The following is a 22,049-nucleotide window of genomic DNA, read 5'->3' on the forward strand; positions in this document are numbered from 1 at the left end:
GTTTTGTATTTTTAGTAACTTATTTGCCAGTCAAATTGACCTAACCTAAACTTATTTGGCAGTACTATCTGACCTGACTGAATGAGGCTATTCACTGCTATTCATTTACTCCATATGAATAATTATATGGTTTGCTGCAGAAAAATATTACCATATTTGAACATGCAGTGTTTCCCCTTAATTCCCTGGGATGTTACAGAAGTTACAGTATATGGCATTTGGTTTTACTCAGGTACACCAGACAACGCCAGGTTTTTTCCTGGTTGCTTTACAAGGAGAAATTTAGAACTTCATTTTAGCCTCTGAGGCCAAGCGCCCAGACCCAATCCAGTCTTTCCTGCTGCCATCTTGAGCAGTAGTTGAGGCTGAACAAACAGTTCTGAGAGCCTTCCTGTCATGACTTCAATGGGAAACAAATGTGATTCAGCGATCATACAGAAAGTCAATGTTATCACCCTGGTGGTGAATGATCCGGTAAGAAAGAACATCTTGGGGGCACCTGGGTGGCTCAGTTGGTTAAGCGACTGCTTTCGGCTCAGGTCATGATCCTGGAGTCCCTGGATCGAGTCCCGCATCGGGCTCCCTGCTCGGCAGGGAGTCTGTTTCTCCCTCTGACCCTCCCCCCTCTCATGTGCTCTCTGTCTCTCATTCTCTCTCGCAAATAAATAAATAAAAATCTTTAAAAAAAAAAAAAAGAAAGAAAGAACATCTTGGTCTTTCAAAAAGTACTTTTGTGGGGCGCCTGGGTGGCTCAGTCCTTAAGCGTCTGCCTTCCGCTCAGGTCACGATCCCAGAGTCCTGGGATCGAGCCCCACATCGAGCCCCACATCGAGCCCCACATCGGGCTCCTTGCTCAGCGGGAAGCCTGGTTCTCCCTCTCCCACTCCCCCTGCTTGTGTTCCCTCTCTCGCTGTGTCTCTGTCAAATAAATAAAATCTTAAAAAAAAAAGTACTTTTGTATTTTCATCACTGGACATAGGGCAATCAAGGGTCAGAATTAAGTTACAAGCTCTTAGTTTTGCAACGGTATCTGTTCAATATATATTTACCATGGACTGATCCGCATCTTGGCCAGTCTGTAAGAATTTCTCTCACATTAAGTGTGGGCAGCAACAAATATTTGTAGAGAAAGAGTAACTGGAGGCCTTATGCTGGCTCCGCTCCGGCAATAAATCCATCATTACTTCATGGAACTGGCACACTGCCCACGTATCTCTCATGGACCCCACCCTCTGGCCGGCAGGAGCGTATTTAGGGATCTCAATTAGAGATCCTGTAGTAAATAGGACGAGTTATTCCCGTAACACTCGAGGAGGTGGACCTGCCTTTGCCCTAGGGTGGGATATGCCGGGCTTGGATAAATTAAGACGACGTAAGTAAATGTAAACCACAATGCCAATGCTTCCCGACAGCATTTCCTCTCAAGGGAAAAAAGCAGACTCAAAACCATCCCTCTGAAGTTGCCTCTCTTTGGAGCAGCAGAACTAGAGGTAAGACGATCAGCCAGACCCCACCTACGTCGGGCTCGCTCGCTCAGATCTAAGGCACCACGCCGCTCCTGCGCAGGTTGTAGGCTCCACCCTCCTCGGCTACTTCCGGCCTTCACCGAACGCCCTCAACGCGCTTGCGCCGTTTTGATAGGCCTCTCGGGTAGGAGAAATCTGGGCGCTGCCGCTCTGGAACCGCCCCCGCCTCCTCGTCGCCCCGCCCACGCTTTAACCGGCCCCTCCCGAAATCTCGCGAGGCTAAGTGCGCGTCGGTATTTTGCGGGCAACTGACTCTCCCAGCTGCTGTAATTGCTGCTGCGGGAGAAATTGGAGCTGCTGTCGTCTGCGCGCCCGCCCTCCCCCACAGAGAGCCGCCGCCTCTTCTCTCGCTCTCCTTGTACACCTATCGCCCGGAGCGGCGGCTGCAACAGTCCCTGGACCCACCGCCGCCTCCTCAGGCTGCCGCTCGGCCGGTCATTCCCACAGCCCGGCAGCTGACGGCGGCCCCCTGCCCCTCACCGGCTCCTCACTCTAGATCGTCTCCCCCGTCCCTCTCCTCGCCTGGGACCCACCTTCCCACGGTCTCGCCGGGGTGGAAGACGACGAGGAGGAGACGAAAGTCACCCTCCCTGCAGGCGGCGCCGGCCCCCTCACCCGCGGGTGTGTCCTATAAATGGCGTCGGAAAGCGACACCGAGGAATTCTTTGATGCCCCTGAAGATGTGCACCTAGGGGGCGGCTACCCTGTGGGGTAAGTAACTGGAGCTCTGGCCCAGAAGCCGGGCGCTCCAGTCCCCCGGCTTCCCCTGTGCCTTCCCCCGGCACCCCTCCCAGGTCCCGCTGTGTCCGCCACCGCTGCTCCTCTGTGTTTCACTCGGACACTTCAGAGGGAGTCGGGGGAGGGGGAATCGCCCACCTGGGCCAAACCCCCTCCTTTCCCTGGTGAGCGGCCCCTGGGGCTAAGGAGCCCCTTTCTCGTCCTGTCCAGCTTTCTTCGAGGTGGGACAACTTACGTGCCCGAGAGCTGGCGATTTGTATTTGTGGGGTTCAGTGCTTTATCTTCGAAACATCCGTTTTGGCCCTGTGGACCACAGATTAAAGGAGCAGTAACAGGAGAAATTGCGTTTCCCATTGGTTTTTTCTTTTGCCGCTAACTTACCTATTCGTTTCAGAGGTAGCTGTAACTCTGTGCCGTCCTCTTGTTGCACAGAAAGAAAAGGAGCGGGGGAATGGTTGGGTATTTTACTTAGGAAAGTGCTCTAGCTGATGTACTCTAGATCAACAGTGTTTTATTAAAATAGCACCTTACGGTGAGGCAAAGGAAATCGGAGACAAGGTCCTTACCATTAGGGAGAATGTCATCCTAAAAGGGTAGCCGGACTCAGTTGTACATAACCAACTACAGAGATACAAACAAGTGCTGAGTAATCTGGTGGTTGGAAGGGGAGCCACAGCTTTGTGTTATTTATCTAATTCTGCAAGATGTTTTAGTGATGATTAGTATGAGATTCTGAGTAAGGAAGTGCAGTAGTTGGAATGCTTCGCTTGACTTGCACTTCTACTTACCCACTCCTCCACTTTTCAAAGTTGAAACAGGGTTTGAAGCTATTTTGCCGAACTCTTCTACGGACTTGTGTGGAAGTAGAGGCAGTGAAATATATTTTCATGCTGTAAGAACTTGAGAGTTGGTGAAATTTGTATGCTAATGGAAGTAGACACTAATAGGGTTACAGGAGTTCAACTGCCTACAATTCCCAAACTTACCCCCTGGGTGGCTCAGTGGTTAAGCAACTGCCTTCGGCTCAGGTCATGATCCCAGGGTCCTGGGATCGAGTCCCACATCGGGCTCCCGGCTCAGCAGGAAGCCTGCTTCTCCCTCTCCCACTCCCCCTGCTTGTGTTCCTGCTCTCGCTGTCTCTGTCTCTGTCAAATAAATAAATAAAATCTTAAAATATACCAAAAAAGTTATAGCAGCAAAATCAGAAAGAAATGTACATTGGCAGATCGCAGATGTGTTTCCACCAACCTTCCTATCACTATTAAGAGATTTTTGGGTGGCAGTGGCCAATCTTGAGGTGGCATTGAGTCTCCTTCAAGTTCAGCAAGTTCATAGCTAGATGTTAGAGGATTGAAAATACTTTTGGATTTCCAAATAGATTGGATTCCCTTGAAATTACATTTTGTTTTTGTGGTTTTCCCCTCAAAGTAGTGAACTGTCGATTTGGGTTAAATGACAGACCTAATCTTTTAGTGCTTCTGAGTGTATACGTGTATGTGGAGTGGGGGAAGGAAATAACAATCTATGTATATGATTGGAATCAGTTTAGAAATATGTGAATATTGTTTCTTTCAATGAATGAAACATTTACTTTTGAAGGACAGTTATATCAGGAGTGTATATTGTCTAGCCAGCCTAGTACCTGGCACAGAGAAAGAACCCAAATGTCTATTCCCTTCTTCCTTTCTTGGAATTAACAAATTTAACCTCACACCATGGTTACTTTGGGAGGAAGTATGCAGAACTTGGAGCTATTTAACTTATTTAAACCCAATGAGTCATTTTGATAGAATTGATAGAATCACTTCTTGGCTCGTGGAATAATAGAGTTTCTCAAGCACTTTGATCCTTTGATAGTAGGTGAAAAGTAAAAACGTCTCTTGGGACCCTGCCTTCTAATTTTAACTCTGACCTCTCCAACCTCTCCAAATACTAATCCTGTTGAACTCTGTGGGTAAAGCTATAGTGTCAGTCTGTGAATTTCATGGCTCCATTCTGTATTAGTGCGGGGGGGGGGGGGGGCGGATTTGGAAGAGAATTAGATTCATCTGGAGAATTGCATCTGAAAAGAACTAGCAGTACTGGGAGGACTGATAAAGGTTGGTATCATTAACATTTCCTATGTTCTTTGTGACTGGTTTTGTCTTTTGCATAAGGTACCGTGAAGAGAAATGCAGTGAGAAATCTTGATTTGTGGAAACAGATGCTATCACTAGATATCTGGTCATCAGAAATATCTTCTGTCCCTTGATATGAATTGGAGTGGCACACCATACAAACTCTAAGAGGTTAACAGACTGCGTTTGCAAACTTTAAGAAATGTTCCTTGCTGTTGGGTGTGCCACAGTACACAGACCATTTTCATCAAATTGTAGTAAACTGATAGGCGGTGAAAGTTATCTCATATGTTTTGTTAATCAGAATCCAAGTACACAATCTGTCTCCTAAAATTGATTTATTTCTTCTGTTCCCCTCCAGTGGTGTCTTCAGCTTTGTTCTGCTCTTTGAAAGTTCAAACTCAGTCCAGTTTTTTTTTTTTTTAAAGATTTTATTTATTTATTTGAGACAGAGAATGAAATAGAGCATGAGAGGGTCAGAGGGAGAAGCAGACTCCCTGCCGAGCAGGGAGCCCGATGTGGGACTCGATCCTGGGACTACAGGATCATGACCTGAGCCGAAGGCAGTCGCTTAACCAACTGAGCCAGCCAGGCGCCCAAACTCAGCCCAGTTTTTAAATAGAAAGACTTGATTCCAGTACAGCCTACTTTTCCACAGTGGCAGATCTTCTCCAATCGCCCAGCTTTGCAATATTACCACGTTTATTTTTTTTAATTTTTTAAAAGATTTTTTATTATTTATTTGAGAGAGAACAAGAGAGCAAGAGAGCACAAGCAGAGGGAGAGGGAGAAGCAGGCTTCCTGCAGAGCAGGGAGCAAATGTGGGACTCCATCCCAGGACCCTGCAATCATGACCTGAGCTTGAAGGCAGACACTTCGCTGACTGAGCCACCCAGGTGTCCCTTATACCACATTTATAATGCTTTCTTTTGATTGATATATTAAGTCAGATTTCCTTGTTTTCTCCATTTTAACATATGAGGAACCTTTGGCTCAGAGAGGTTAATGAATTGGCCTATGAGACACAGCTTGTAAATGACAGAACTGGGATTTGAAGCCAGTTCTTCAGACTCCAAGTCTAGTATTTTTTTTCCAGTACATCATAGCTGTCCCGCATTGTGTGTATGCATTTGTGTGTAGAGATTCTGGAGTAAAATGCTTTAGGACCAGCTTGCTGAATTGAACCGATGCATCTATTTAAAACTAGCAGCCCACTTTTCAGTTCTCTTGGCTAGAAATTCCCATTTTTCTCTTTCAGGAATGTTTATTTTGTTTTGTTAGATAGGAATTTTTTTTTTTTTTTTTTTTGGTGGGCAGCAAAGTTTATTGAGCGATACTGAGTGAGAGTACAAAGCTCCCAAGAGGGAGAGGACCCAAGAGGGTTGCCCTGACAGATAGGAATTTAATAAGATCATAGCATGTTACAGCTAGAAGGGGCATCTAGTTAAATTTCTGCATATAAATTATTGTGAAAACCAAAGCCTAAAGAGGGAAAGCGACCTGTCCAAGGTGCCACAGCAAATTAATGGCAATTAGGACTAGAATCCAGGTCAGTTTCACAGTCTACTGTTCTTTTTGCTACTATGCTGTCTTTTGATAAAGCAGGAAAGGGAGGAGGAAGTGTCGTATAGTAGAAAAAAGCCTTGGACTCTGAGTCATTTCATTTCCTCATCTTTAAATTGAGATTACACTCTGAGAACTCTTCCAACTCTAAAGTCTCTCATCGTGTTGAGCTTTAATAGTGCTTTTACTGGTAAGTTTTTGTTCTTGGGAAATCTTGCCATGATATTTTTTTTTAGTTTTTATTTAAAACGTTTTTTTAAATATTTATTTGAGAGAGAGCGCTTGCACAAGCAGGGGGAGCGGCAGAAGGAGAGAGAGAGAAGCAGGCTTCCCGCTGAGCAAGGAGACCCGTGGGATCATGACCTGAGCCGAAGGCAGACACTTAACCAACTGAGCCACCCAGGCGCCCTTTTTTTTAGTTTTTAGTTTAACAAATGATGGTATTTGGTACATGATTCAGGACCCATAGATTTTATTTTATTTTATTTTAAGGCCCATAGATTTTATTTTATTTTTAAAAATTTTTTAAAGATTTTATTTGAGAGAGTGAGTGCGTGCATGCATGCCCAAGAGGGGGGAGGGGCAGAGGGGGAGAAAGAAGCAGATTCCCTGCTGAGCAGGGATTTCGATGCAGGGACCCAATCCCAGGACCCTGAGATAGAGACCTGAGCCAAAGTCAGATGCTTAACCACCCAGGTACCCATAGACCCATAGATTTTAAATTAAATGTTTACTGGGTAAAATATATATGAGATGAATGCTCTTGCTAGTTTGTGTGGATTATACATACACATATTAAAGGTTGGCAGTGAGAACATGTTATAAAAATAAATGTGACATTTTGAGCATTCTTTATTTTTTTAGTGGCAGCCAAAATGTTTTTGAGGCCTTGAAAGGATGGATAGAATGGTGACATTTTTAGGAAAGGATCAGAGATCATTCAGCCCAGCCCTCCCATTTAACTGAAAGAGAAACCTAGGCTCAGAGGGGGGAAGTCAACACATTGCTGATTAGTGGCAGACTTGAAACTAGAACCCAAGTCTCCTGATTCCTCATTTATACCATGCTGCCTTTTCTCTGGAAGGAGAGAAAGTATTGCTAGCTATCCCTGCTCTAGGTTACTGACACTTACCCTTTTGGTGGGGATCTTCCCCCCCTTCTGTTAGTGGGGATCTTAAGATGGTCTTCTATCTACTGTGATTCTATTTGTTGCTGTCAGAGGACATGGACAGTTCTGTCTAGGATTCTAACTTTTGCCCACTAATTTTCTCCAATGAGGATGAAAACTGGTGGCAGAATAGTTGATCTAAGAATAGTGATTGTTACTTAGTTCAGTTTCAGTAGTCTAGTTAGTATGAACCCCAGTCTGTCAATTTTTTTTTTTTAAGTAGGCTCCATGCCCAACATGGGGCTTGAACTCATGACCCTGAGATCAATAGTTGCATGCTCCACTCACTGAGACAGCCAGCTGCCCCAATAGTCTATCATTTTAGATTGTAGTAATGGTGAAATCTTGATTTTTAAGTCATGAGAACTGAGATCAAACTGTCCTGAAGAATTGTTCAGTCTGAAAACAAAAAGTTGCATAGCCGCCTTTGTTGAAAACATAGCTTCTCACTTTACTTAGGCATTATTATTATTTTTTAAAGATTTTATTTATTTATTTGACAGAGCAAGAGAGCACAAGCAGGGGGAACAGTAGAGAGAGAGGGAGAAGCAGGCTCCCTGATGAACAAGGAGCCCGATGTGGGGCTCGATCCCAGGACCCTGGGATGACCTGAGCGGAAGGCAGTCGCTTAACCAGCTGAGCTACCCAGGTGCCCCTTTACGTAGGCATTAGAAACATTTCCCTCTGAAGTGAAAATTGATACAAGTTTCAATAAAAAAAGTTTTTGCCATATGGGTTACTTTAGAGAAAATTCCTTAAAATGGCTGTTCATGGGTTGGCATTTAATCAGATTATATTTATAAATCCTGGATTATTGTTGATTGCTTTGGCTTTGTGGATTGATAGAAATGTATTTGTAAAAGCTGTTTATCACACCCACGTAACATGTTGAAGTTGGGGGGAAACCTACATATAAGGTAAATTCAGGCTCTAAATTTAGTGTCCTCCCTCCAGCTGTCAATTGGTGATTCATGGAGGTAGGGCAGTCCGTTTTAGTATGGCAATTTGGGGCAAACAAAACTTAGAGTAACAAAAATTATAGGTACTTTATGATGTCCTCCTGATAACTAACTTGAATTGATAAATAACCTACATTTCTTTTTTTTCTCCCCAGAGCTAAACTAATTTCTACAAACTTTCACAAGGTCTGTTCTCTTTTAGCTGTGGGATATTATTCAGCTAAACAGCTAAACCTTTAATTGGGTGCTTTCCTTACTCTTCAAGCAGAACCCCATTCTCTTATTTCAAACCGAGTGCTCTTTGTGTTAGTCTGTCATCTCATGATTCAAAATTGAGGAAAAAGCACATGAAACATAATGTGGGCCTCATACCTGATGGCAACCCCAGTGTTTTTCCCCAGTCAGTATACAAATTTATCTTGGTTACCATAGCAACCAGCCTATCAGTTATTCTTCTAGCTCCTTTGCCTTGTCTCAGATACTAGGATTACCATATAATCAGGTTTTGCTAAAGCTCTTCAGGTTTTAGCATTTTATTACCAGCTGCAGCTGTCCGGCGGTTTACAGTTTGGCATTCCATCAGGGTCAATTGGTTTTAAGTCCGCAAAACCTTTCTGTCTCCAAACATTTTAAGCATACAGAATTTAACAAGAATGCCTTTAGGCCACAGTTCCTCACACTAATGTTCCCAGTTCCATTGTTAGTCATTGTCTTGAGGACTGAATACATGGCATCACTGACATCCAATGGCTGTCCTTTTGTAATATCAGCCAGAATAAATTTCAAGATCAAGAGTGACCATTTAAGAAATAATATTTGCAAATGTGATTTTAGACTCAGTATCATCAGAAACTAGCTAAAGTGACTTAAAAGCACCTTGATTCATCAGCAGCTACCAAATAAGTAATCTGGCTTCTAACAAAAATGATTTCTGTAGGTTATAGAAAGAATGGCCCGTAGATTAATTCATTTTAATTTGAGAAAATTGTTTAGAAATTTAATAGGAAAGGTTATCTTTCTTTTGCAGCCTTCGAATAAATAGGAAAGGAAAGGTAAAGACTGAATAGTGTGGGTCATTATTATAAGCCTATTTACTTAAGTGCATTCTTTATCTCTTAAAAACCTCAGAATTCATATAAATAAAATAGTTTTGAATTATAAATGTTTACTTGTCTTGCTAAAAATAAGGATATTGAAGGGGCATCTGGTGACTCTTGATCTCGGGGTCATGAGTTCGAGCCCCATGTTGGATAGAGTTAAAAAAAGATTGAGGAAATATTTAGGATTGATAAACTGTTTATGTATTAGTGTTTGTGTTACTGTTTGTCTTTGGTGCTCATGCTTGTTAATACTGTATGGTGTAGTGACTTCTAAATACGCACGATTAATCTCTTGGGTTAACTCAATTGGACATGACTAATCTGGTAATGATTTAGCCAATATTGGTATCTGTTTCCATAGATAAGTAATGTCTTTTTAAAAATCAAAGTAGAATTTCAGTCTTAAGATTTTTTTTTTTTACTTTTCAAAACATGTTTGTCTTGTTGAACTAGAAAATTATGTAGTAAGATAAGTTTGTGAAATGATTAAATCTTCCTGGTTTGAATTTTTGTTGAAATCATGATTTGAATGGCTTCATTTTAAGACTAGTATATCCTAATCAAAAGTGTGGTTAAAGTCTGATAATGCTCTAGGGAGAACTTTATTTTAGTTGCACAAATAGATTTAGGGGCAGTAAAAGTTTTACTTTGTCCACAGGGCCCTAATCCTGAACATTTTTATATAGAAAGCGGGGGGGCGGGGATAAATAGTTTTGTTTTTAAAAGCGTGAAGCATAATATTTCTGGAAACTTCTGACAGAAACCCTTAACAATATTTTCCAGTAGGCAGCCTGTACAGAGCAAGCCATACTTGTGTAAAACCTACTTGAGCACTACTAATTGTCATAGACTGTTCCATTACAAACTCACTGAATGTGGGCATTCTTAGGAACCACAGGTCAGACTTTCTAGAGAACCAATAAATAGAATGTAGAGCTGTATTCAAACCCACTTTCTCAGAAGCAAGCATCCTGATTACTAAGTAGGCTCAAGAGAAGAGGTGGGAGTGTTTTTTTCTGGCATTGCTCTCGAACTGGAAAAACGAGCCATGGATGAACTTAATATCCATAGTTCTCTTTCAAATTTGTTCCTGAAAGTCTGTTTAAATTGGGAGACTGAGGGAGTCCTCTTTCTGGTTATTAGCAGTACTATTAATAATTTGTGTGTTTTAAACAAAAAAATCTTTGAAAATGTGCTCATCTACTCATGTCAAACTGAAATGGCAGGTTGTTTGAACATTTCTCCAGCCCCTTTTCCACCCCATTTACGCCCATCTTTGTCCTTTGCTTACCCGATGTCATTAGTACAGAGATTCACTAGCCTATAATAACTTATTGTCCCTTAGGACTGAGAAGGGACCCTGATGGCTGAAATACAATGGGTGGGTCTTTGGGAAGAGTTAGGGAAAGATTGGTTAAATAGGGTATAGTGAATGTGTTGGTAAGTGGGATTGGTTAGCATCACAGGTGGGGGTAGGTTTATTGGGTTAGTGGAAGATAGGTGAGCAGAAAGAATGAATAGGTAGCTTGATAAAACTAGTACATTTGTGAGTGAAAGTGAGCAGGTTTGTCAATATTTTGCAATTGGTATTTTATCTTTATTGGGTTGGCTTTAGAGATTAGGGCTGATGACTGAGATCAGTCTTTTCCTTTAGGTGAACTTTACTATCCCTATTTTGTTTCAGGTTATAGCTCTTGGCTGTTGACTTTTAACCTTTGCCTTATTTCCCAGCACAGAGAGATGTCTACAGCTGCTATGTAGTAGCAACGAAAGGTTTAGATGATGATAGGGATGGTGAGTAGGCATGCTCTGTGGTGTCCCACTTCTCTTCACATTTTCTTCTACTTTTGGACTTCCTAGTTCTCTCAAATCTGCACCCCCATCCCAGTTCCTATAAGAGCAAAGAGGGAGGAAATGGAGGGGGCTGAGGCAAGGACAGTGGTTTGGATCTATGGTACCTTTGTAACTTGAGGACATCTTGTACTCAGCAAATATTAAGTGTTAACAGTGAAGCCTTGGGATGCGTTGCCAGTTATCCCGTAGTCATATCAATTTCTTGTTATCAACTTTTTCTTCCAGGGATGAATGGGTTCATAATAAGAAAGAAATACTATAGTCCTACATGTTGTTACATATAAAAGATGGTAATGACATACCATCAGCCAATGTTGGGCATTAGTTTTCAAGGTACTTTTTTAGTCACATTATCTCTTCTAATTATCCTGCAGCTCTGTGAGACAAGACAATTTTTGTGAGATAGGACAATTATTATCCTAATTTTGCAAATAAAATTCAGCTCAGGGTAGATAAAGTCCAGCCAGCAGAAGTGGAACTTCACTACTTTGTGGTAATTAGGTGATGGCTTTGAATGAAGATATAAAACATTAGGTCTCAGGGCACCTGGATGGCTCAGTTGGTTAAGCGTCTGCCTTCTGCTCAGGTCGTGATCCCAGGGTCCTGGGATCGAGTGTTGCATCCGGCTCCCTGGGAGCCTGCTTCTGCTTCTGCCTCTGCCTGTCTCTGTCTCTCATGAATAAATAAAAAAATTTTTAAAAAAATAAAACATTAGGTCTCTCCCTACTTTCCTTTTCTAAACTATAAACATTTGTGATGTTATATTTTAAATGTGAATTATTAGAATGATGAGATTTACTCTCCTGCCATTTGCGTATGTATAATTTGTTTAAAACAATAAAAAGCAGTATACTTTTAAAAGATTTTATTTATTTATTTTGACAGAGAAAGAGAGAGACAGCGCGAGTGCACATGCACACACAAGCAGGGGGAGTGGCAGGCAGGGGCAGAGGGAGAGGGAGAAGCAGGCTCCCCGCTGAGGGAGTCTGATGTGGCAAGACCTGAGCCAAAGGCAGCCGCTTAACCAACTGAGCCACCCAGGTGCCCCTAAACAGTATTTTTAATGTCTTTTTAAGCTTTGATGGAATTGATTATGGTACAGTAGCTAGGTCAGAAAATGACCTTGCCTACTGCAAGAGCTGGAATCCCAGATACTGCTAACTACATTTTCTTAGGGTATGTTCTTTGTTCCTAAGCGAAAACCGCTCAAGATGTAAGCCACTGCTGATTGGGCTTCTGTACCACATTAAAAAGTCTTGATCCTAGATTTTTTTTCCTTTATTTGTTTTGTAGATTGTTGTCAGTTGTTCACTTAGGCCACAGTTTTGTGGGGGGTTTTTTCTGTTTTGTTTTTGTTTTTGTTTTAGTATAACTGATTCATATTTTTGGCTACAAGCCACTAATTGGAAACACAATGCTTCTGTTTTTTTTTTTCCCTTCAAAGGTGTTTTCTAGCAGTCACAGTGAATGCATGTGGTAGTTACTAATATTTTCCACCTAATCAAACCTCTGTGGGCTGTCAAATTAATGGGAAAAATGCATTCCTCGTAGCTAAGTAATTAGAAAAATAACATTATCAGTAATTACTATTTAAGATCTAAATAAGATTGAATAACCTTTTTTATAATAAATAATACACTTGCCACTCAGAATGTTTTATGTGGGTAAGCATTCTAGGTAATTTGAGATTTTTCTAAAGTATTATCAAGTCTTTAACACATGTTTCATTAAAGAATGCAGAAGTAGAAATTCAAATACATAAAGCACAGTAATCAAATTTATAAAATAAAATGCTTAATATTAAATGTACTGAAATATACTCATTTTTCTATTATTCATGATATGGAAGGAGAACATGAATAATTAAAAGCTATCAGTTCCACCAAAACCTTAGTTCAGTCATTAGTTTACAACCTCCTTTCCCATCAAGCCTTTTGTCACAGATAGCAGTAAATTAAAAAAAAACTTAAAAACAAAATAAATGGTTTGGTTTGATTTTTGTTCTTCTGCCCATCTTTGGTAGTGAGCAGTAAACTCAGAAAAGTAAAGAATCTCAAAGTCTGAATAATCAGTTCACTGATCATAGAATTGATTTATGTAAAAATTTTTAGAGGTGCCTGGGTGGCACAGTCGTTGAGCATCTGCCTTCCGCTCAGGTCATGATCCCAGAGTCCTGGGATCAGCCCACATCGGGCTCCCTGCTCAGTAGGAGGCCTGTTTCTCCCTCTCCTACTCCCCCTGCTTGTGTTCCCTCTCTTGCTGTCTCTCTGTGTCAAATGAATGAATAAAATCTTTAAAAATAAAAAAATTTTTTTAAGGGGGGGTTGTGACAGATTCTTTAAAGCTCTAATTTTTATATAGGATGACCTTAGAAGTTATTGGCATTTACTTTTTTTTTCTTTTTTAAAGATTTTATTTATTTGACCAGAGAGAGAGACAGATAGAGAGGGAACACAAGCAGGGGGAGTGGGAGAGGGAGAAGCAGGCTCCTGGCTGAGCAGGGAGCCCGATGTGGGACTCGATCCCAGGACCCTGCAATCATGACCTGAGCGGAAGGCAGACGGTTAATGACTGAGCCACCCAGGCGCCGCCCCCCTCCTTTTTTTTTAAAGTAAGCTCTCTGCCCAACATGGGACTTGAACTCAGAACCCAGGATCAAGAGTCGCATGCTCCACCGATGGAGCCAGAGAGGCGCCCCTGGCATTTACTTTTTAAGATTAGTACACCATTGGATGTTTTAGATAACTTGCAAAATCATATTAGCACATTAACTTACTAAAGCTTCTAATATGGCCTGTAGACCAACCTGTTGTTTGTTTACTTTTTAAAAAGTAAGTTACAAAGTGATTTAGCATGATTGCATTAGTATTGACTAGGGAAGTCATAAATTTAGTTACCTGTTTATGATTTTACTAAAAATTACTTTAAATCATTAAGAGATGTGACTTTTATCTAACCCACTTTGACAAATTGGGGCATTGTGAGATAGATGCCCTCTCCTGGAGTTATTGTTTTAATGTGGGTATTTATTGAAAGTCTGTAAATATGCAAAAGAGAATGTTTTTAGTTTAGAATTCTTGAGTAGGCCCAGGGAACGGATATATTTTTCTGTTATTTTTGTCACTAAATAGATTATCAAGATGTTCTCTCAGGAATATGGCATAAAACTACATGAATTATGTAAATGAGTTTTGAAAAATCCGGTTATCATTTTAGACAAAATACACATCCTTGCTTAAGGATCTACTTTGTTTGTAATTACTTTATATGTGACTAGAATTATATTTCTTTATAAAGTTTTCTTTGATTTTATTGCAGATTATTTGTAAATATTGCCACAAAACCTACTTTCAAAAAACAGAGCTATTGTGCCAAATTTTCTTCATCTATTCCCATTAATATCATGGATAAAATAGTTATTAGGTATTTTAGATATATTCTACTTCTTGGCTTTCATAGTATTTAAAACTTAAAATGGCCTTTCAAAGAGTAATCGAAGTAGTAATTCACATCTTGAGGATTCAGTTAATTCCCTATTTGATAGTTATAACTATATTCTTGGCTTTTTGTTAATCTTGTTAATAAATCAGCATTGCCATGTATCTAGGGAAATATGAATGAGTCCTATTTTCAACTGCTTAGTTAAAACATGACATTATGGGTTATACTAGGAAAATAAGATTCATTTGTGATTGCCTAACACTTTTTGTCGTGCTATTCCTAGACTTTTCAGGTTTAGTTGGGATTGTCACTTTTGGTACCAGCCAACTTAAAATAGAGTTGTGAGAATGGGTGTGGTGCTGTCACAGATGATTTGATTGATTGATTTTTACAAATGATTTGATTTTGAAAGGCCAGCAAATGATTTTCTCTTAGATCTCATTTCTTTGAGTACTGTTATTAGTTGAAGGTGTTATTTGACTTACCACTTTCTTTTTTTTTTTTAAGATTTTATTTATTTATTTGACAGAGAGAGACCCACAGCGAGAGAGGGAACACAAGCAGGGGGAGTGGGGAGTGGGAGAGGGAGAAGCAGGCTTCCCGCAGAGCAGGGAGCCCGATGCGGGGCTCGATCCCAGGACCCTGGGATCATGATCTGAGCCAAAGGCAGATGCTTAACGACTGAGCCACCCAGGCACCCCTGACTTACCACTTTCTATGGGTGATTTTATTGCTTCATATATGATTAGTAAAACTTACCATAAGAATGTACCTGGGGCACCTGGGTGGCTCAGTAGGTTGGATGCCTGACTCTTGATTTTGGCTTGGGTCATGATCTCAGGGTAGTAGGATTGGACCCCGCATCAGGCTCCACACTCAACGTGGAATCAGCTTGTTCCTCTCTCTCTGCTCCTCCCGGAGCGTGCTTGCATGCGTGCTCTCTCTTTCAAATAAATAAAATCTTAAAAGAATGTAATAAAATCAGTATATACACTTCAATTCTAATGAATTGCATATCAAATTTTAAAAACAATACACTTAGAGCAAGATTTATTTTTAATTTTTAAAAAATATTTATTTTTGAGAGAGAGCACAAGCGGTAGAGAGGGGCAGAGGGAGAAGCAGACACCCCGTTAAGCAGGGAGCCTGTTGTGGGACTCCATCCCAGGATCCTGGGATCATGACCTGAGCCGAAAACAGATGCTTAACCAACTGAGCCACCCAGGCGCCACCCCCCCCCCGCCTTTTTTTTTTTTAAGATTTTATTTATAGAGCAAGATTTAAAAGATAAAACAGTATCTTATCTAAATTTGAACTACTTTCAATTTTTGTTCAACCCTGGGGTTTTTTTGTTTTTGTTTTTGACTTTGTGTTTGATGTTATTTTTCTGCCTGACCTAAGTGGGGAGAAAATCTTCATGTCAGGGTTTTCTGATCACCAGAACCCCTCTGATTCCTAATTTAGACCTAGCCATTTGCGTGTTGGTCTTAGTTTACCATCAGATCTTCCTGTTTCAGCTTACTGGGCTTTAGAAATAAAAACTCTTTAATTACCTGCTTACTTTAATGACTTGGCATTATCCCCATAGATAAGATATCCCTTATCTATGCTCATATCCTATTCACCTCAAGGACCTTAGAATCCCAGCACCTTCTTTTGTACAGGCAAGCTGTTCTTTGTTCTGCTTGATTCAGTTCCCTGACAAACTGCTTAAGCTCATTTTACTTTTATATTTTCCTGATGGCAAAGGCCAGAAGAAGAGGAGGATAAAAACAAAATCAAGCTATAGGTAATTCTCTGTTAAGCCCTTGGTAGTCACCTTCCTGTAAGAAAAATGTTTTCCCAGCTTTATTCCACCTGACTCACTCTATACTCCTCCTTCCATGTCATTGCTCCTTCTTACCTCTTTAGGAGTCTGTCAGGAATTTTGCAACCTGACAAGAGGCTTCTTCAGAGCCGACCACCTTTTTTTTTTTTCTCAGAGCCTAGAAAAAGGTACGTCCTCTTACTGACAGAAAAAGAAGACTTTGTTCGTCCATTTTTCATGTTGCCAAATTGTTTTGGTATATTCTTTTCATCCAGTATAGTATAAAGTCTGGAAATGTGAATGTTAAGTGTGAGATTGCTCTTAATATTTTTTTGTGTGTATTTTAGGAGGGGGGTCTTTGAGTTCCTAGTTGTTTAGTTGACTATGAAGCAGGTGGCAAATATAAGTTTAGTTTGCACTCTCTTTCCTCCCTATTCTCAGAAGGCTTACAGATTGTGTTTGTTTGCTTTTCAGATAACTCTCAGGTAAGAGGTAAAGAAACACCAAGCCCAAAAGGCAGAAGGATCTGTCTTTAGCTAAAGGGTGAGAAACTAGAGGTGGGGTGGTTTAAGGGATCTGGCTCTTTGAAACCACAGAAATGCAGTGTTCTTTTCAAAAGCAGACTTAAGCGCTTCCACCATGATTTTAAGGCCTGATTACCCTAAAGCCATAGCACATGAGTGATGAAGATTTAACTTTAAAATTGGAAAAGGTGGGGCGCCTGGGTGGCTCAGTGGTTAAGCGTCTGCCTTCGGCTGAGGTCGTGATCCTGGGATCCTGGGATCAAGCCCCGCATCGGGCTCCCTGCTTGGCGCGGGGCCTGCTTCTCCCTCTCCCACTCCCCCTGCTTGTGTTCTCTCTCTCACTCTTTCTCTGTCAAAAAATAAAATCTAAATAAATAAAATCTTTAAAAAAACAATTGGAAAAGGTGATCCAGTGATTGCCTGGAGAGAAACCACTTGCTGAAGCTCTGAAAAACCAAGACTCCTACCTATAGTCAGACATGTCAATACCTGATTTCAAAATGTGGGTTTTGCAGTAAGCCAGGCAAAACAGTGCATGCAACTAGCTTCTATTTGGGGAATTTAATCTATAAAGGTTCTTAATACACACTTGTATTGATTGCCATTCAAATCTAGGAGCTATTAGTGCTTCTGGTTGTGGAAGGATTTTGAGATTATGTAATGACAGACTTGGGAAGCAATCCTTCATATTGCAGAAGACTCATTAGTTTTTTGGTTGACAAATAATGTATCTGAAATATTTCTAGTATCCTTTTTATAAAATGAAGAGTGTCCTGAAAAGGTTTTATATATATAGTAATTGAATCACTTTTTATTATTTATTTATTTATTTGGCACACGAGCAGGAATGGGGGAGGGGCAGAGGGAAAGGGAGAGAGAATCTTTTTTAAAGATTTTATTTATTTATTTGAGAGAGAGAGTGGAGAGAGTGAAAGAGAGAGGGAACACAAGCAGGGGGAAGGGCAGAGGGAGAAGCAAGCTCTGCACCGAGCCGGGAGCCCAACTTGGGGTTCAATCCCAGGACTCCAGGATCATGACCCAAGCTGAGGGCAGATGCCTAACCGACTGAGCCACCCAGGCACCCCGAGAGAAAGAATCTTAAGCAGGCTCCATGCCCAGCACAGAGCCCAAACAGGGCTTGATCTCACAACCCTGAGATCATGACCTGAGCCAAAATCAAGAATCGGATGCTTAACCAACTGAGCCACTCAGGCACCCCTTATTTATTTTTAAAGGTTTTAGTTTTTTAAAGTAATGTCTGTACCCAGTGTGGGGCTCAAACTCACAACCCCAAGATCAAGAGTCACATGTTCCACCTACTTAGCCATCTAGGTGCCACTTGAATCCCTTTTTAATGACAACATAATTTTTTTAAAAGATTTTATTTTTTTGACAGAGAGAGACACAGCGAGAGAGGGAACACAAGCAGGGGGAGTGGGTAAGGGAGAAGCAGGCTTCCTGTGGAGCAGGGAGCCCGATGCAGGGCTTGATCCCAGGACCCTGGGATCATGACCTGAGCTGAAGGCAGATGCTTAATGACTGAGCCACCCAGGTGCCCCATAATGACAACATAATTTTAATTGATATTGATCTAGAAAGTTGGCTATTGATGTTTATTTGACCTATATAGGTTAACCTCATTTTGAACATGTTGACTGAGGACAGCTTCAAAATGATATAAAAGCTTTAAATAATGGTTATAAGTCAATTTACGTATCTAGAGATTTTGTCAATTTGTTACAGTAGCCATCTTGTTTTTGTTTTTTTTTTGTGAGGGGACAATCTAAGCCAAAATAATTAAGCGATTAATATACCTTCCTACTCTTCACTGAGCGCTTTTGAAAATGTACTTAACTGCATATGTACAGTAGTATTTGCATTTGGGCATGTACACTAAATGCACTGTCTGGGAAAGCTTTGACTGAATTCACAGATGCGCAAATTTTTTTTTTTCTGGTCAGTGAACATTATTGAATATTTAGATGAATATTTATGCAATGATATTGGCCATTCAATTCCTCCCACTTTTTCCCTTTATCACACACTAACAGATCATAGGATTAATTGTCCACTTAATTAACTTGGGTGTGGGGTAGAGTTGCCAGATAAAATAAAGGACTGCCAGTGAAATTCCAATTTTAGATAAACATACTGAAAATGTATTTGTTGTTTATCTGAAATTGGAATTTAACTGGACAGCCTATATTTGTAGTTGCTAAGTCTGGCAGCCCTAGGTGGGGGAGAGCTGGTGGTTATGGGCACAGTTGTGAGATTTAAATACAACTAGAGTGTGCAATGATAAAGGTAGCCTTTACTCTGACAGGAATATTAAAATTTTTATTTTAGTGCAATGTTTATTTTAGAGTCCAACACTTTTTCTTTGTGCATCAGTGAAATAGCTCAGAAACTTAACAATGTATTGTTTAGGGATACCTTGCATTTTTTTTTTTTTAAAGATTTTATTTAGGGATCACAAGTAGGCAGGGCAGCAGGCAGAGGGAGAGGGAGAAGCAGGCTTCCCACTGAGCAGGGAGCCCCATGCAGGGCTCGATCCCAGGACCCTGGGATCATGACCTGAGCCGAAGGCAGACACTTCACTGACTGAGCCACTCAGATGCCCCGATACCTTACATTTTTAAATAATAAAGTAAGGGAACAATAAATCAAATCTGGGCTAGTGGTTTCCTCTAAGGGGAAGGCAGCAGATGGAATAGAGCAACACAGTAGCCGTACTGGTCTTGATGCTATTCTCATTCTCAGGTGACATGGTGAATCACTGTTCATTTTATTTGTTATGCTTCATAATTACATGCATATGCTACATATACTTTTTTTGTACATATCAAATATAAAGTAACAGTTTGGAAATTAAAATATGTTCAATGAGAAAATTAGACTATATGCAAAGTTTCACTTCCTGTACTTTCCAAAATAAATCCCAAATCCAAAAAGTAAAGAGGCATTCATTTCTTCCTTATCTTCTCCGGGTTAGCATCCTTAGTTCTATATATCATTCTACTTGGTTTCTAGAACATTCACTAAATTGGTTTCTCTTTTTCAGATATGTTCTGTTTCATCAGTGCTTCTCTTAAAATGTGGTATCCCAGTGGTACACAATATTCTTATTTATATTTTTTACAGAGAGAGAGAGCGGGGTGCGGGGGGCAGAGGGAGAGGGAGAGAGAATCTCAAACAGACTCCCCACTTAGTGCAGAGCCTGACGCCGGGCTCCATCTCATGACCCTAAGATTGTGACCTGAGCTGAAATCAAGAGTTGGACACTTAACTGACTGAGCCACCCAGGCATCCCTGGTACACAATACTCTTATCAGTGTGAAGTAGATCAGAATTTACCACTCCCCTTGCCCTGGGCATAATAGTTCTGTTAACTCAGCCTAAGATTACACTAACTTTTTCGACAGCCATATCACAGCCTTTACTGAGTCTAAGCAATCAACAAAAATAAATATTTTTACCTGGTTTGTTGTTAAGTCATGTCTCCCCAATCATGTATTTTACCATTATCCCTACTACATTGCATTCTGTTAAGATTTGGCTTATTGTTCTAACGTGTTAAAATATTTTTGGGTCTTGACAGCTAGTATATTCCCTATCCCTCCCACTTTCTGTTGTCTGCAAATTTGGTAGATATGCCATCAGTGTCCATATTCAAGACGTTAATACGAATAAGTAGAATAGGGGCGCCTGGCTGGTTCAGTCGGTAGAGCATGAGACCCTTGATCTCGGGGTTGTAAGTTCAAGCCACACGTTGGGTGTAAAGATTATTTTAAAAAAAAATCTTAAAAAAAAAAAGAAGGATAGAGCGCAGGAGAAATTATTTAATAGTTCCTTATGGTTTTTCATTGATCCATTAATCAGCATACTTTGAGTAATGTTCAACCAGTTACAAACCTACCTAATAAGTATATTCTAGCCTACATCTCTTTGTTGTCTACAAGGATATCATGGCTTGTTCAGTTGGTCAAGCATGTGACTTTTGATCTCAGGGTTGTGGGTTTGAGCCCCACATTGGGTATAGAGAGATTACTTAAAAATAAAATCTTTTTTTTTAAAAGATTTTATTTATTTATTTGAGACAGAGAGAATGAGAGAGAGAGCACATGAGAGGGGGGAGGGTCAGAGGGAGAAGCAGGCTCCCTGCCGAGCAGGGAGCCCGATGCGGGACTTGATCCAGGGACTCCAGGATCATGACCTGAGCCGAAGGCAGTCGCTTAACCAACTGAACCACCCAGGCGCCCCAAAAATAAAATCTTTTTTTTAAAAAAGGATATTGTGTGAGTATTACAAAATTTAGTGCTTAAATCCAGATTTTTTTGCATGTGTACAGTATTCCCTTTATATTCCAGGCCAGTAACCCTATCAGAAAAGGAAATTAGGTTAATCTCATATGATAGGCTTTCTGTGAATGCTTACTGACTATTAATGATTATCTTTTACCCACACCTAGGGCCCTTAAACCATTTAACAATGTGCTTAAGAATTTTGCTTAGGATTGAATCTGCTTATAGTTTTTAACATTTACCTGCTTTCCAGTGTTGACTATCGAGTGTTTTCTCATTTTATTCTTCCAGACTCTGATTCTTTAAAGGTTTTAGATAAGGGAGTAAGCTGTATAAATTCTCAGGGTATGCTGGGGTATAATTTGTCTTGGACAAGAGAACTGAACTCATTTAGATTATCTAGGTACTTTTTTTACCTCCTTGAATGCTTTGGGATTCAGTTTCCTCATTCTACAATTTGGTTTTCCTTTTCTAGTTTGACGATCAGTAATCTTAATTGGGGAAAAAAAAAGAATCGAGGCAGCCTTTTTTTTTTTTTTTTTTTAAAGATTTATTTATTTATTTGACAGAGAGAGACACAGCGAGAGAGGGAACACAAGCAGGGGGAGTGGAAGAGGGAGAAGCAGGCTTCCCGCAGAGCAGGGAGCCCGATGTGGGGCTCGATCCCAGAACCCTGGGATCATGATCTGAGCCGAAGGCAGACGCTTAACGACTGAGCCACCCAGGCGCCCCTCGAGGCAGCCTTTTACATTATACTATTTGTCTATACATATAAGCAGACCTGTACCTTTTGTTGTTCTTGTGAATATAAATTAAAGAAAATCTGTGTCTGATTTTTTTTTAAATCCTAGCACATTCTGAGCACTAGTCTTTGTGATATTGTTCTTATAGGTTTTTGCAGTTTTCTTTGGGTATGTGCCCATTCCATCCCTCCAATTTCTAAAATTTTTT

The 22,049-nt window shown here is 40.7% G+C and overlaps 1 protein-coding gene across 2 annotated transcripts in view; it reads left to right on the top strand.

The window, feature by feature from the left end:
* Positions 1-1,753: 1,753 nt before the first annotated feature.
* The window catches only part of WDR44 (WD repeat domain 44), a 78,435-nt gene continuing 58,139 nt past the window's right edge, over positions 1,754-22,049 (top strand). For both annotated transcript variants that reach the window (XM_064574496.1, XM_045881825.3), the window contains exon 1: positions 1,754-2,237. In XM_064574496.1, the coding sequence (XP_064430566.1) occupies positions 2,161-2,237 (77 nt within the window). In that variant the 5' untranslated portion in view covers positions 1,754-2,160. The remainder of the gene's footprint in view (positions 2,238-22,049) is intronic.

The sequence above is a fragment of the Mirounga angustirostris genome, unplaced genomic scaffold (assembly GCF_029215605.1).
Source record: "Mirounga angustirostris isolate CCGP_5_RB_7025 unplaced genomic scaffold, mMirAng1.0.hap1 SCAF_11, whole genome shotgun sequence".
Lineage (NCBI taxonomy): Eukaryota > Metazoa > Chordata > Mammalia > Carnivora > Phocidae > Mirounga > Mirounga angustirostris.